The sequence below is a fragment of the Mus caroli genome, unplaced genomic scaffold, assembly GCF_978045245.1.
Source record: "Mus caroli unplaced genomic scaffold, Mus_caroli_1 scaffold_20, whole genome shotgun sequence".
In the NCBI taxonomy this organism is placed as follows: Eukaryota; Metazoa; Chordata; class Mammalia; order Rodentia; family Muridae; genus Mus; species Mus caroli.
In genome coordinates this window covers 54,285,114-54,300,189 of record NW_028227275.1, presented here as the reverse complement: position 1 = coordinate 54,300,189, position 15,076 = coordinate 54,285,114, and the positions used below count along the sequence as shown (strand labels likewise).

Sequence of the window (15,076 nt, the reverse complement as noted above, 5' to 3'; positions counted from 1 at the left end):
ACATGGTGGTTCATAATTGTGAGTCCACTCCCTGACCATCAGCAACCTGATGTGTGGCCTGTAAGGACACTAGACACACATGTGGTACACACACACACACTCAAGCAAACAACCATAAACATAAAACAAAATAAATTCAGACAAAATAGGTATAGGGCAATTCTTACTCTGTAAAGAATATTACATATTTCTGCCCTTTTTTTTTTTTTTTTTAAACCTTACCCTCAAATGTCTGCCTCTGAAACTCTCATCTCCTTCAAAGGAGGAAATCTAGGAAAGCATCCTGGCCCTCTCCTTCTCTCAGAGTAGCACAGTTTACTATTGCTTTAACACCTGCCACACTGGGCTACAGAGTGCTGTTACTTGTTTCTAAAGAAATCACTATTTCTAAACTTACTGGACAGGTCAGTCAAAATTGAACTTAGTAAAGAACACGAAGTAAGACTGACAGCAATGTTTGCATGTTTTTCCTACAACCACAGCTCATATGATCTGCTGATTAGCATTTCCATGTAATCAGGACCTGACAACCACAGCAGAATTTTTAGGGATCATTTAAAATGTGTTAAATTTTAGAATAATAAAATACATCTTATTTTCCTCTTGCCAAACCTTGAGCATCTTCTCTGAGAGAGGGAAGCATGGAAGAAGGGGAATGGTGACTTCCCTGCAGTATTTTTGGTTTTGAGGCAGGGTTTCTCAGACTGGTGAACCTCCTGCCTCAGTGTCAGAAATACAGAGGTGATAGGTACCCATTCAGCTCTATTGGAATACCTTTATGAAGACTCTTTGTTTTCTGTTGTTGCTTTTTGGAGACAGTACCTCATTATGAAGCCTTGACTGGTCTGAAGCTTTCTATATAGAGCAGGCTGGCCTCTTAACTTAGAGATCCATCTGCCTCTGCATCCTGAGTGCTGAGGTTGAAGATATATGCTACCAAACCCAGCTTTTTAAAAAATGATTTGTTTGTTTGTTTGAGACAGAATTTCTCTGTGTAGCCATGGCCGTCCCAGAACTTACTCTGTAACCAGGCTGGCCTCCAACTCAAGAGATCTACCTGCCTCTGCCTTCCCAACCTGCTCAGCTTTTAAAATAATATGTTTAGTTTAGAATATAAATGTAATCCACCAGGACATAGGACTTTTTTTTTTTTTTTTTTAACTTAAGTGGGAGACAGAGAGTTGTGCTTATTACGGAGGTCAGAACAATGGTGGGAGTCAATTTTCTTCTTTTATCATGTGGGTCCAAGAGTTCTAACTCAGGTTGTTAGGCTTAACTGCAAGTGTCCTACCCACTGGGACATCTTGCTACCCCATACGACAACGGACAGACTTTTATATTCAAGTAGTCACTTGACCAACAAGAATCCACTGGGGCTACTGAACTATTACTACTTTCTTTTCTTTTTCTTTTTTTTTGTTTTTAAAGATTTATTTACATAAGTACACTGTAGCTGGCTCTGAAGAGTACGTGTCAGATCTCATTAAGGATGGTTGTGAGCCACCATGTGGTTGCTGGGATTTGAACTCAGGACCTTTGGAAGAGCAGTCAGCGCTCTTACCCACTGAGCCATCTTGCCAGCACCCCTATTACTACTTTCTGATAATCAGTTAATTAACAATGAGCAGTAGTTTATGATAGGACATTTAGCGTGTATTTCAGGTATTCCTTTTCAGCTTGTAAACCTGATGAATCATTCAACAAAAACCCATTGAGTACTTCTGTAGTTACAGATAGACACTGTTTCAAGTGCCAATAGTGGGCTAGGGATGTGTCTCAGAAGTTTACCTAGCAGCAAAATGGCCCTAGATTCCATCTATAACACTGTAAGACAAAGAAAACAAAACAAAAACAAAACCCTCCGAGTCAACAGTGACAAAATGTCTACAGTTGATGTCACAGAAGCAATTTTATACAAAAATTAAGAAAAATGGTTATACTAGGCGATTTATACTGTTAGGAAAGTACAAGGCAAACACATCTACACAGAATACTATTTCAAGATATAAATTTTTCTGTTAGCAAAATGCCCCATTTTAGAATCTTTCCCACTACCAAAAGGGGTATTTTAAAAGGCAGTGGTGGTGGCACACACCTTTAACCCCAGCACTCAGAAGGCACAGACAGGTGGATCTCTGAGTTCCAGACTAGCCAGGTCTACAGAGCCAGTTTCAGGTCAGCCAGGGCTACACAGGGCTACCTCTTTTTGTTTTGGCTTTGTCTCTCTCTCTCAAAAAAAATTGAAACAAACGAAACAAAGAGTTATGTTAACAACAACAACATCCCAAGTAAGGTAGCTTGGCACAGTGGCTCACAGCTATTATCTCAGGATTTGAGATGATGAGATAGGAGAGATTTCAAAGCCTGCTAGGATGTGTAATGAATTCCAGAAGACGACTCTTTATTAAAAAACACAGGGAAATTGCAATAATAAAACTGTGACAATGTGGCATGTGACATGAGGGAATGATACCAGAAACACAAGCTAAACAAAAATACTGCATGTTAATATATCAGTACTGCTAATATAAAATTCACAGGGTGGCAGTACATACTTGCATTCCTCTGGCACACCAAGGGAGCCGATCCCTCTGACAGTGCATTAAAAGAATAAAAATGTTGATTCGTGATGGGTGTGGTGGCATGCACCTGTAGTTCCCATGGAGGTTGAGGCAGAATCATCTTGCATTCAAGGCTAGCCTGGGCTACTTTGTATTAAAAAATTTTTTTTCACTATTTGATCACAACCATAGCTAAAAATTTAATTCTCTGAGTGATAGCTAGACTGACTCCTCAATACTTAACATTTGATCTTCAGCACAAAAGGCCAACTTCTGAAACCTTTGGAAATTAGGACTAGGCCCAACCAAACAGTAAGCAGTGATTAAAGCCAAGTCACTAAGTTGTAGAAAAGCCACGTTCATCTGGAAATTAGCCCAAAATGCAAAAATTTGGAAGAGAAATGCTGGTGGTTTGAACAGAACCAGGGTACAAAATATGCTGCCTCATTCCCTTTATCTGCAGAAAACTTCCTCCCATTTATACCATTTATCCAAATGGCCATTACCACACTGGAGAATTCTGCAGGACACCAAAGCTCTCAGACAGGTGGAAGGCCAGTATTAGGAAACATGAGAGAATATATTTAATGCTAAGATCAGGAATATTGTGTTCATAATTCAAGACTGCACTGGAGTCAATAAAGCATTTTCTAAACCTCTTAAAATCCTTCCTTTGACAAACCGAATTTTTCGCCAAAGACTCAGTTCTTTTAAGAACCACCACCTGCCAGTGGTGCATATTTTTCCTCAAGAAGGCATCTGCACTGCAGATCTCTCTGATCTGAGTGGAGCTTGCTAGTCAGCTCCCACCAGCAGGCAGACTTGTATACAAAAGAAACTAAAGGAGGCCGGCAGCGTCTCTCCTAGTCTTTTCATACACAAGAGAGAAGGGGGTTCAAGCAGCCCAGGCTTTGTCTGAATTCTTTCCCCTGCAGCAATCGTTCCCTTTTGTTATGCTGCTATTGAGAATAGGCCATCGAAAACAAGAAATCAAAACATGGTGATGGCTTGGCAAGACTATTTATTTATTATCTTCTAGAATATAGCAACTGACTGCGTGTCCCCACCCCCACGATGCACCACCGGTGAAGAGCCGGCTGTGTTGCAGATGCAGCCAAGGATCCATCTTGGACTATCAGCAGCTCCCTCCCAAATCTTCCCATGCTATTTTCATCACGCCTCATCTACCTCAGAGTCTCAGAAAAAAAAAAAAAATCTGGCATTCAGTTTAGCCAAAAACAGTAATATAACTTCCTGATCCTTCTGGCGAAAAAAAAAAATTTTTTTTTCTGGAAGGCTGTATCACCCATTTAAGATTGTGTCAATCGGTCTGCAAACCTGCAACGCCACCTTTTCCACCACCACCCCTCTCAAAATCCTAGCGACTTCATTTCTCCTACCTCCCACCTGTCACAATCCCCTGAGGCTCGCTAATCCTTCTCTAAGTCACCCCCACCCCGCGACCCACCCTAGGGCTCTCGGGCCTCTAGCACTCGATCCATTGCGTGCACACAGCCTTTCTCCGTTTCACCCCACTGCGGGTGCCCTCCCTTGCAGGGGGTCAGCGTCAACGCCCACTCTAGTTCACCACCCCGCCCCCAACCTGTTTTCTTCACACCCCGTTATTTCCTCACCTCGGTCTTTCGCTCCCCTCCCCCTTAGCCTGTTCCTCAAATGCCCGCCAAGAGACTAAAGCCGCCCACGGCCCGGACAGGTCGCTCGCCCCTTCCCGGAGACCCAGTAGCTCGCGCTCCCCAGGGACCGAGCCCCCCGCGCGCCTCACCCGCACACGAGGAGCCGCAGCTCTTCGCCCCCAGGGCGGGGCAGGCTCCAGGGCTCCCGCCGCCGCCGCCGAGAGCTGACGGCTCGGCCCCGGAGGACGACGAGGAGACTGACGGGGACTGAGTGGCCGCTGACGACTCCGCCATGGCTGCACGAGCAAGGGCGGGAGAAGGATGAAGAGAGACGTAGGGCGGGAGAGTGGGAGGGGACACAGAATAATCCAGCAGCTGGCTCTCCGAAGTTCCCGGCGTCGCCTGTTCCGAAGACTGACTCCGACAGACTGACTGACTCAGCCGTGCTCCGCAGGGAGAGGAGGAGTACGAGCGCGCATGCGCACAAAGAGCCTGAGCGCGCGGGCGGCGGCCTCGGAGGCGCGCAGCGACGCAATGCGCAGGCGCAAGAACTGTCCCTCTGCGCTCCTGCAGGAAAGGACCCAGAGTGACTGGGCCCGCGGGTGGGGCAGGCCTCTCGGGGGTGAGGGGTAGGGGATGGGGGGATGGGGGAAAGCCTGACGTAAGGGGCGTGGCTAAGCGCTAGAACCCGCCCGCCACTGCAGCCCCTGCTACAGATTAACCGTGCCCAGTCTCCCCACCTTCCTCTTGTTTATATGAATGTTTTCTAGCTGGCAGATTGTTTCTTTATGCCTTCATAAGCTACAAATATTTTTTATTATAAATCCTAATTGATGTCTTTGCCTGATGCGTACCAGCCTGTGACTCCAAAGAGTACAATATTTAGAGACCCCCCCACACTCTGTAATATTCTTTTTGAATTATCTGGTCGTGTCGTAATATCGCCCCACCGAGGCAGGTATGGTACAGTCCCATGTTTGATAGGTGGAGAAAGATGCTAAACAGAATGAGAAACTATTACTCATTCCAATCACATTGCAATGCAGGCACAGAATTGGCTTCATATTTTTATCTTGTTTTTCTTCCCAAAGAGGCTTCAGGTTGTCTTTTCTCTGAGTATGTTCTGAGCTACAAAAAACATACTTTGGAAAATAAAAAAGAAGCTGCCGAGGAAAGAAAAACCAGGAGAAAACGTCTTGGTTGGGACTGGGGGAGTGGAGTGGACATGAAATGAGGTATTAAAAATGAGGCACAGATACTCATAATACTGAATTTTATTCATGTCCTAAGATGAGTCCCCCCAAAAATGACATTTGAAACTGAACATCAATTTATGTCAAATTTTGTTTTTAAAATTTTAAGTACATAATGATGATAAAGCTGTGGGATTTGATGTTAAGTAGCAATCTATGACCCAAAGTGCAATTGCAGATTCAGCAAATTCTGTAAAGATGCTAACTCACGGAGCGAGAGCTAGGCAAGCAGGCTGCTGCAGATGGGGAACAAGCTGTGGACCGCATCTGTCCTAGACAGTTTTTCAAGGTCAAATAAAGCTCAGATAGCATCCTGGTTGTTGCAGTGTTCTGAAAACCACCCAGGATATTTCCCAAAATGACTCTGGAAAATATCTTACTCTGTCACTCAACGGCAGGCATCAATTGATAGTGCAGCAAACTGTCCCCGATGCTGTTGAGTGCCAGCGAACGATGGCAAAGGGAACTGTATGCCAGTAATCAGGAATCTAATTACTTATTTTGGTGAATGCTTAAGTATTTTTTTCTTAAAGTCTATGTTAAAGTCAGGCATGCTGGATAGTTCTGTTACCTTGAATTCTAAGAAGACGGAACCATGATTAAGAAAATGACTCCAGCCAGGCAGTGGTCCCAGCACTTGGGAGGTAGAGGAAGGCGGATTTCTGAGTTCAAGGCCAGCCTGGTCTACAGAGTGAGTTCCAGAACAGCCAGGGCTACACAGAGAAACCCTGTCTCTGGAAAAAAAAAAAAGACTCCAGGGCTGGTGAGATGGTTCAGTGGTTAAGAGCACTGATTGCTGCTCTTCCAGAGGTCCTGAGTTCAAATCCCAGCAACCACATGGTGGCTCACAACCATCTGTACTGGGATCTGATGTACTCTTCTGGTGTGTGTTTGAAGACTGTTACAGTGTACTCATATAAATAAAATAAATAAATCTTAAAAAAAAAAAAGAAAAGAAAAAGAAAATGACTCCATAAGATCAGGTAGTGAGCAAGCCTAAAGGATATTTTTCTTAATTAGTAATCAATGGGAGAGGGCCCAGCCCATTGTGTGTAGGGGCATCCCTGGGCTGAAGATTCTGGGCTCTATAACATAGCAGGCTGAACAAGCTAGAGAGCAAGCCAGTAAACAGCACTCTCCACGGCCTCTGCATCAGCTCCTGCCTCCAAGTTCCTGCCCTGTTTGAGTTCCAGTTCTGACTTCCTTCAGAAGTAAGTAGAATAAACCTTTTCCTTCCCATTTTTTTTTTTTTTGTTTTGTTTTTTTTTTTTTGGTCACTGTTTTGATGCAGCAACAGGAACCCTAACAAAGTTGTACCAGTGTAGTGGGGTCTTGTTATGACAGACTGGATCATGTGCCCTAGCTCTTCCCTCTTGGAGTATGAAAGTGCTTATTTTTGATGTTACAGGAGCCCACAGTTGAGAGATTTTAAAAACGTTTTAAAAAAGAGATTTTAAGCCGGGCGTGGTGGCGCACGCCTTTAATCCCAGCACTCGGGAGGCAGAGGCAGGCGGATTTCTGAGTTCGAGGCCAGCCTGGTCTACAAAGTGAGCTCCAGGACAGCCAGAGCTATAAAGAGAAACCCTGTCTCGAAAAACCAAAAAAAAAAAAAAAAAAAAAAGAGATTTTAGAGTTTTACAGAGAGTTTGGATTTTAAAAGAGACTGGGTATTTTTTTTTTAAAGACTGAAACTTAAAGAGTGAATTTGTAAGGCTGTGGGACTTTTTTTTTTTGTTTTTGTTTTTCGGGACAGGGTTTCTCTGAATAGCCCTGGCTGTCCTGGAACTCACTCTGTAGACCAGGCTGGCCTCGAACTTAGAAATCTGCCACCACTGCCCAGCCTATGGGACTTTTTAAGTTTGTAAAATGTTTCATCCTGTGATGTTTATATTAATGTGTGATCTTGGGGAAGAAAGGAAAGGTTGTGACTTTACAGTGATTTGTGTGTCAAGTTGACTAGGGGTCAGTTGTGTTGGATATCCTAAAACATCAGGTGTGGCAGCACAGGCCTATCATCCCAGCATTCTGGCAGCTGAAGTGTAAGGAGGAGAAGGGGGCTTGAGGCCTTATTTTAGGACTAACAGGAATTCAGTAAAAAATTTTTTTGGTTGGGGAATGCCTCAGAAGAAATGTCTGTGGCCCTGGCTGGCCTGCACTTCCTATGTACATGAGGCTGGCTTTGAATTCAAAGACATCTACCTGCATCTGCCTTTCTAAGAGTTGGGATTAAAGGCAAATGCTATCATACCTGGACTTACAATTAAATTACAGGCCCACACCATCTTGTCCAGGTCAGAGACTAAAAAATTATGCTTATTTTCATGTGTATGTATGTCCTTGTGTGAGTTCATACATACCACCACACGCCTGCAGAGGCCAGAGGAGGGCACTGAATCCTCTGAAGATGAAGTAGCGGGTGGTTGTAAGCCGCCCTGTGTGTGCTGAGAAGTGAACTCAGGTCCTCTGCAGGAACAGGACATGCTCTTAACCACTGAGCCATTCCGATCGCCCAATAACAACTGTTTTTAAAGGTGATCCTGTGGGATTTGTCTTTTCTGTGACTGACTGATTTTACTCAACACATAATGACTGCCAGTTGCTGCTGCAAATCACAAAATTTCATTCTTTTATCCAGAAGTATATTGTGCATATATACCACATCTTCCTTATCTATTCATTCATTCACTGATTGACATGGTGGCTGAATTTGTATTCTAGCTATTATGCATAATGCTGAAAGAAACATGGAGAGCCAGAAGTCATGACATACTCCTGCACTCAAGAGGCTGAGATAGGAGGATAGAGAATTTGAGGCCAGCCTGAAAAATATACTGAGACCCTGTCTCAAACAGAACAAAACACAATATGGGCATCTGAGATGCAACGATTTTCCTTTCATCAGATATATACCCTGATGGGGGTTGCAGGGTCATACTGTAGCTCTGCTCGGAGTATTCTGAAGTACTTCATATTGTTTTTTTCATATGCCTGGACTAAGCTGCACCTATACCAAGTGCATACACATTCCCCTTCCTCCACACCCCTCATTTGTTTGTTTTTGGTACTAGGAATTGAACCCCGAGCCCCTTACGTGGTATACAGGTCTTCTACCACTAAGCCATTTCCACAGGCTTTTTTTGTTTGGTTGGTTTGGTTTGGTTTTGGTTTTAGTGTTGGTGTTTTTGAGACAGGGTTTCTCTGTGTAGTCCTGGCTGTTCTGCAACTCACTCTGTAGACCAGGCTGGCCTCAAACTTGGATATCTGCCTGCCTCTGCCTTCAAGTGCTGGGTTGAAAGTCATGCACTTCCACAGCCCTTATTAATCTCAACTTTTGAGTCTCTGTGTGTGTTGAAACAGAGGCTTACTATGTTACTCAAGTTGGCCTCAAATTCTTTATCCTCCTGCCTCAGCCTCTTGAAAATCAGGAATTACAGGTCCGTGCTACCAGGCTAGGTTATAAACATCTATCTGTCATTAATATATGCATGTATATATTATGCACACATATATGTACATGCATATTAAAAACCATGGATCAGAGTGGTGGTGTGTATACGTTTAATCCCAACACAGGAGACCAATATCTGGTCTTCATAGTGAACTCCAGGACAGTCAAGGAGAAACTCTCTCTAAATCCTACCCGTCCTAAAAAAACCAAAAAAAACCCAAACCAAACCAAACCAAACTCCAAACCCAACTATGAACAGAGCTGAGTCCTGGAGTTTATCCCCAGAACTGAAAAAATTACATATGCTCATGAGTTGTTTGACAATGGGGGTGTGCTGTGAGAATGGCATTAGGAAGTTCATTCTTGTGAGAACATTAGAGAGTGCATTTTCAGAAATCTCCACGGAATGGTCTATGTGGTTTCTGATGCAATCAACTGATTCAAAGAACACAAGATATGCAAAGCTGCTTCCGGTATCACATGTAGACTGCTTTCATTTTATAAGAAATGTTAAATACAGTAAGGCCATGCATCATCAGCATGTTGCTTGCCAGGACCAGGCATTATTAGCTATACACACTTGGACGAACAATCTTTTCACGTGATTGACAGGCCTCCAACACAATCACGTGAGAGGTTACGGACGACAATGCTGACATCACTAAATGATAAGAATTTTTTGGCTGTTGTTGACCAAAATGTTCTTATGTGGTACATGACTGTATTGTAAAATTTCTTTCATCATTGACCTCCTCCTCCACATTGCTACACACAGCAGGTAACCATGACTTATGTCTTCTAGCTTAAGCAACAGTAGGTATGGCTAATCTTTACTTACATCTACCTTTAAACAAGCATTTTTTTTTCTTTTTGTTTGCTTTCTTAGGACAGGTCTCTGGCTGTCCTGGAATTCAATATATAAGACCAGGCTGGCCTTGAACTCAGAGATCCACCACCTGCCTCTGCCTCCTAAGTGCTGGCATTATTTAAAGTGTGAACCACTATGCCCAGTTTACAAAAGTATTTTTATCATTTTAAATTATATATATATGTTGGGGGAAGGGGACGCACATGTGAGTACAGGGGCTCTAAGAGGCCAGGGGCATTGCATCCTATGGAGCTGGAGTTACATGAGCGGTGCTGGGAACCAAGCTTGGAACCTCTAGAAGAGCTAGAGTTGCTCTTAACCACCGAGCCATCTCTTCAGCCTTGCACACCCACCCTTTGTTGTTGTTTGAGACAAGGTCTCTTTATATAGCCCTGGCTGTCCTGGAACTCACTTTGTAGACCAGGCTGGCCTCAAACTCAGAGATACTCCTTCAGCTTCCATGCTGAAATTAAAGGCGTGCACCACCACACTTGGCCCACATCCTCCTTTTTGGTTTTTCGAGACAGGGTTTCTCTGTGTAGCCCTGGCTGTCCTGGAACTCACTTTGTAGACCAGGCTGGCCTAGAACTCAGAAATCCACCTGTCTCTGCCTCCCAAGTGCTGGGATCAAAGGCGTGCACCACCACGCCCGGCTCACATCCTCCTTTTTTAACACAAGAGATACTGTGCTTTATGCACTGCTGTGCACGTGACACTCTTCTAGAATCTTCTGTAGATTGTTTTTGAAATGTTTGATGGCTATATTATTTGCTGAACTACAAATAATGAAGCAATAAAGCCTTAAACTTTGACTATATTACCATGCTAAATCCTACTACTCAACATTTATTGTTCATGTCATTATTGTTAGAGTCAGGCCAACTCTGATTGGCCTGGAACTTGCTACTTTGGCCAGACTGACCTGTAACATTCCATAATCCTGCTATGCCTTCCTTCTGAGTGCTGCTTCTTGTTTTTTTTTATAGTTATTTATAATTTTTATTATGTATTTTGTGTGTGTTTATGCATGGCAGGGTGGGCATATGAAGGCCATGGCTCTCCTGTGTAGACAACTTTTGGGAGTCTATTCTTACTTTCTGTTTTGTTTTGAAGTGTGATCATGCTTAATGGTCCTGACACTTTGCTAGCTCCTCCCAGCTGTGTTCTGTGTTCTTCTTCTCCTATCTCTGCCTCCCATCACCCTGTAGTATTGTTGGGATTACAAGGCATGAGCTACTGCATGCAACTTTTTAAATGTGGGTCCCTGGGTTCCATTTGAACTCACGTCATTAGTCTTTCAAAGCAAGTGCTTTTGCCAGCTGAGTCACTAACGTGCTTTCTCTGTCTCTTTGTGGTGCTTGGGAATCAAATCCAGGGTCTGCTACATGTTAAACACACGTTCTACCACTAAGCTATATCTTGATCCCAGAATAGGCACTTATTTTTGTGTTCCAAAATGAGATCTAAACTAGGGCTTTGAGCATGGTAGGCAAGTGTTTTACCACTGAGCTCTATGCCTAATCGAGGTGTTTATTTATTTATTTTTGTTTTGTAATGATTTCAAGGCAGGTAGTAGTCTATCATTTTGAAGTTGCTTAGCCATTAGTCCTGTAAGTAGGAGGTGAGAGGCCAAATGCTGTCATATATATCATCAGTAGAGAACAATACTTAGCTGTTTACCCTGTGTACCTCATAGGACTGTGAGTCTGTGGAACACAGGAATGTGTCTTATGCAGCATTATTGCCTCTCACTGTGTCTGAAGCATAACCAATATCCTGTTTTGGGAAAGCTTTGAAATCTGACTCAGAGTGGATGTCATTTTGGACAACAATTTTGCTATTTTTAATGCTTCATAACATATGTAAGTACCTTGAGTATTTATGACTTTGCTTTGCTTTTCCAGAATGAATATAATGACCAGTTCCAGACTAACCATAGAGCAGTCATCAGGGACAAACACATTTAATCCAAAACTCTGTTGGCAATAGAATGAGTTTGTAACCGATAAAACAGATTCAGAGAGATTAACTTCCCTGAGTTTGCAGTTAGTGAGCATGAGTGCCAAATTTAATGCCACTCAGGCTGGCCCCAGATCCAATGGCCTTAACCACTCAAAAGTGTCTACATGTAACCTGTCACTTTCTTCTAAAAAAACACAAGTCATGCCATATGCCCTAGTCCTAAGTGAGAAGACTGAAGGCAGGCTACCACGAGAATCGGTATTTTGAACTTTGGCTGTTTTTTTATTTCTCTTTGAGACAAGGTCTCTCTAAGTAGTTCTGGCTATCCTGGAATTCAATGTGTAGACAAGACCGGCCTTGAACTCACGGGGATCGTACTGCCTCTGCCTCCCAAGTGTGTGCAGGGATCACAGACGTGAACATTTCTTTCTTTCTGTTATAATATAAATTCCAAATGGAGAACTTTGTTTTGAACAAAATAGCTATAGCATCAGTGCCTGACACAGATAGTAAGTAGAAACCAAAAAGGTTGTATTAAGGAGTGAGGAAGGTGTATGTTACACTAACCCCTGGAGAACTTTCTGCTTCTTTTAATATTACATACATAGTTTTGCTACAGGACACAATACCCTGTTTGATTTTAAGAGCTTCCAATAAAAATGTACTGAAATATATCTTGTCAGGAAGTGAGTACTTCCTGTTAGAGTTAGAGCTGTGCAAATCACTGAAGTCAATACAAGTATATTGGCCTTCCTCACACTTGAAGATTTTGACTTTTGAAACAACATGGTACAAATTATTGGTAGATTTTAGGATTGGTCACAGCTTAGAAAACAACTTCTGCCAAGGAAAAGCATGTTTGATGGTGGTTTCCCAGGACAGTGGAGGATACACAGAGAAACCTTGTTTCAACAAACAACAACAACCACAACCAGACAAAACAAAACAAACAAAACCCCAATGAATAAATAAATAAATGATTAAAAGAATTTAAAAAATAAAAAAAAAGAAAGATAGAAATAGGCCGGGCGGTGGTGGCGCACGCCTTTAATCCCAGCACTTGGGAGGCAGAGACAGGCGGATTTCTGAGTTCGAGGCCAGCCTGGTCTACAGAGTGAGTTCCAGGACAGCCAGGGCTATACAGAGAAACCCTGTCTCGAAAAAAACAAAAACAAAAACAAACAACCAAACAAAAAAACCCAAAAAACCAAATAAAAAATAAAAATTAAAAAACAATATTTTAGAAAAGGGGACTGGAGAATGCTAGGATGTGTGGGCGATTTTAAATTCTTACACAATAATGTTTGCAGTTGTGACAAAGTCATTGCCCTTTGGCTCTCCTCTTTGAGCATGTAGCAAAATGGGTTTGTGTCATGTCTTCTGAACTAATCTCTTCCCCTGATGTTTACTTCTAGTTTCTTGCTGGACCAGGTTGGCCTATGCTGTGTTACTTTTTCTTGGGAGAGAGAAAGAAAGGCCTAGTCATTCTTGGGGTAAGGGCACTGACAGACCAAAGAAAAAATTCTATCCAAGTTCAGCTTGGTGAACCATTGAGTTTATTGAGGCCACTTATAGGTACACGGGTGACTCAAAGGCAGTTACATCACCAGGAAGTCCCTTGGGCAGTTTATGGGCAACTATACAAATTAAAAATCTCACCTGAAGCGTGGGTGATTCACAAAGAACCTGCACTCCTGATGAGTTCCATGGGCAGCTTCAGTAATGGAAGAGCCCTTCTGGTCAACTTGCTCTTGGATATACACCTTCCTCCCATGAGTCTCCTGTGGCTGATTCAAGACAGCAAGGGTCACGTCCACCTTAGAAGAAACAAGTACACAATAGCCTAGAAGATCTAATTTGGTTTAAATCTAAAAGCTAGAAGAGAATTTCCCAACAGTCTTGAGAGTTTGGGGGGTAAAGGGGTTCAAAGAGGGGTTAAAGAAGTGTAAACAGGATTTCTTTTTTTTTTTTTTTTTTTTTTTTTGGTTTTTCGAGACAGGGTTTCTCTGTATAGCCCTGGCTGTCCTGGAACTCACTTTGTAGACCAGGCTGGCCTCGAACTCAGAAATCCACCTGCCTCTGCCTCCCGAGTGCTGGGACTAAAGGCGTGCGCCACCACGCCCGGCCTAAATTATTGGTAGTGTTTTTTTTTTTTTTTTTGGTTTTTCGAGACAGGGTTTCTCTGTGTAGCCCAGCTGTCCTGGAACTGGCTGGCCTCGAACTCAGAGATCCGCCTGTCTCTGCCTCCCAAGTGCTGGGATTAAAGGCGTGCGCCACCACGTAAACAGGATTTCTTTAGGTAGGCTATGAATAATTTTTACCTCATAACCTCTGGCTTAATTGCTCAGGAAGTAAAGATAGCTGAAAGGCTTGGCAGGGTCTAGTGATAGAGGGAAGTTCAGGGTAGGCCAAAGGAAGAAAGAAAACATTTGCTGAATGAACGAAACAATGATGAGGAAAAATCAAGGTCACTGGGGTGACACTACCTCCATCTATAGGCTTTGTTAGAAAACAGTATTTAGTTGTGGCAAATTGTATTTTCACAATATGTCAAGTATGAATAAAAGCATTTCCCAACAACTTCCTTTTGTAAAGTAACTTTGAATCACGGTCCTAGAAGTCTAAAGTTTACAAAAGGTGGGTCATGGCTCAGAATAGAGAAAGTCTAGCAGAGGTCGCGCGAAAATGAGACAGAGACTCACTATGTAGTTCAGGAAGGTATTGAACACCTGATCCACCTCCCCTGGTCTCCAGTACTGGGATTACCAGAGTGCCACCCGGAGCCTGACTTAGTAAGGTCTTACTTTAGCTTTTTTTTTTTTTTTTTTCGAGACAGGGTTTCTCTGTATAGCCCTGGCTGTCCTGGAACTCACTCTGTACACCAGGCTGGCCTCGAACTCAGAAATCCTCCTGCCTCTGCCTCTCAAGTGCTGGGATTAAAGGCGTGCGCCACCACGCCTGGCGTTACTTTAGTTTTTGGTAAACCTTGGTCAGATCAGAGATTAGGGGTGATGGTGATGATAATGAAGTCACGATGGTCTGTCCTTGTGAAGTCAAAGTCGAAGCGTTCGCGTCATCGTGTCATTCTTTCATACCACCACCTGTAGTCCTGGCCAGCGAGGAACACCAGAGCCCAGCACGCGGGCCGGGTGGGGGCTCCCGGCGGGAACCGGGTGGCCAAAGCCCGGCCCTGGTCTCCGTGTTAGGCGCCGGGCAGGGTCTTCCGAAAGCCCTCCTCATTTTTTCCCTTTGCAAGGCCTAATGGGAGTTGTAGTTCAGCGGTAGGAAGACCCACTCGGCCCAGTCCCGTCCTTCGTTTCCTCTACGCCCCGGATGAGGGCGAAGACCCG

The 15,076-nt window shown here is 43.5% G+C and overlaps 1 protein-coding gene across 3 annotated transcripts in view; it reads right to left on the bottom strand.

Annotated features, from left to right (window-relative positions):
• Rtn3 (reticulon 3) overlaps positions 1-4,668 on the bottom strand; it is a 58,889-nt gene extending 54,221 nt beyond the window's left edge. For 2 of the 3 annotated variants that reach the window (XM_021151198.3, XM_029472295.2), the window contains exon 1: positions 4,345-4,649. In XM_021151198.3, the coding sequence (XP_021006857.1) occupies positions 4,345-4,489 (145 nt within the window). In that variant the 5' untranslated portion in view covers positions 4,490-4,649. Of the gene's footprint in view, positions 1-4,344 lie in introns of all 3 variants that reach the window. The other variant, XM_029472296.2, reaches the window with a different exon arrangement.
• Between the last annotated feature and the right edge of the window lie 10,408 nt (positions 4,669-15,076).